General features: G+C 52.5%; 1 protein-coding gene across 1 annotated transcript in view; it reads right to left on the reverse strand.

Annotated features, from left to right (window-relative positions):
• Positions 1-27: 27 nt before the first annotated feature.
• The window catches only part of LOC106456001 (neuropeptide Y receptor type 2-like), a 7,316-nt gene continuing 6,482 nt past the window's right edge, over positions 28-861 (reverse strand). Inside the window, exon 5 of the mRNA XM_013908024.1 lies at positions 28-859. Within this exon, the coding sequence (XP_013763478.1) occupies positions 347-859 (513 nt within the window). The 3' untranslated portion in view covers positions 28-346. The remainder of the gene's footprint in view (positions 860-861) is intronic.

Below are 861 nucleotides of genomic sequence, written 5' to 3' on the forward strand. Positions count from 1 at the left end.
TCTTTACAGTGTGGGAATTTTCCATCACAGCAAGGTCATGTCCTCAGAAAGATGCAGTTTCAGTTGTTTAAGAAGACTTTGAGTCATTCAGCAGCTCCTCATCGTTTCTCCTGTCATTCTTCCTCTTCTAATCCCCAATCATCCCCGCCTTCTCCTCTATATTTGGGCTCTTTAATCCCCCCCATTGGCTCCCTCTCACTCGTGCCGTTTCTATTTTCTCACACATCTTTAGGTCTTCTTTTCTTCTGTCTCCATGTGCAATCTTTTGTCCTCTGGGAGACAAAAGAATATTATTTTCCTTCCTTTCTCTTCCATGTCTTCCTCTCCTCCATCCCTCTTCGGCATCTCACACATCAGTGGCGTTGAGGCATGTAGACACCACATCCTGCGTTTCAAGGACTATCTTCTTTGCCCTTCTGCCTCCCCCTCCTGCCCCTCCCCCAGCGGGATGAATGCTGTCCAGTCGCCCGCCCCTTTCCCTCTCGCCGCCACTGCGACATTTAAAGACAGCGAGAAAGGCAGCGCGGTAGTTGCGATTCATCCAGCCGTAAAGTAGTGGGTTTGCAAAGGTGGAGCACATGGCAATCACGTGGAAGACGGTGTAGAGCAGGCGGAAGTCCCGCATGTCCAGCACCGCGCTGTCAATATCGGTGGCCAGCTGGAAGGCATGGAAGGGAAGCCAGCTCACGGCAAACACCACCACCATGGTCACCAGCATCTTGGTGGTTTTGCGGCGTCGGCGGTGGCGTTCGGAGGCAACGCTGCTGTTGACACCACTCTCTGCTGGACTGACATGACCACGCAATTTGGACCAGATGCGGGCGTAGGCAAAGGAGATGATGGACAGGGGGAGGAAATACT

Source organism: Pundamilia nyererei, unplaced genomic scaffold (genome assembly GCF_000239375.1).
Source record: "Pundamilia nyererei isolate P.nyererei 1_Seehausen unplaced genomic scaffold, PunNye1.0 scaffold00819, whole genome shotgun sequence".
Classification (NCBI taxonomy): Eukaryota; Metazoa; Chordata; class Actinopteri; order Cichliformes; family Cichlidae; genus Pundamilia; species Pundamilia nyererei.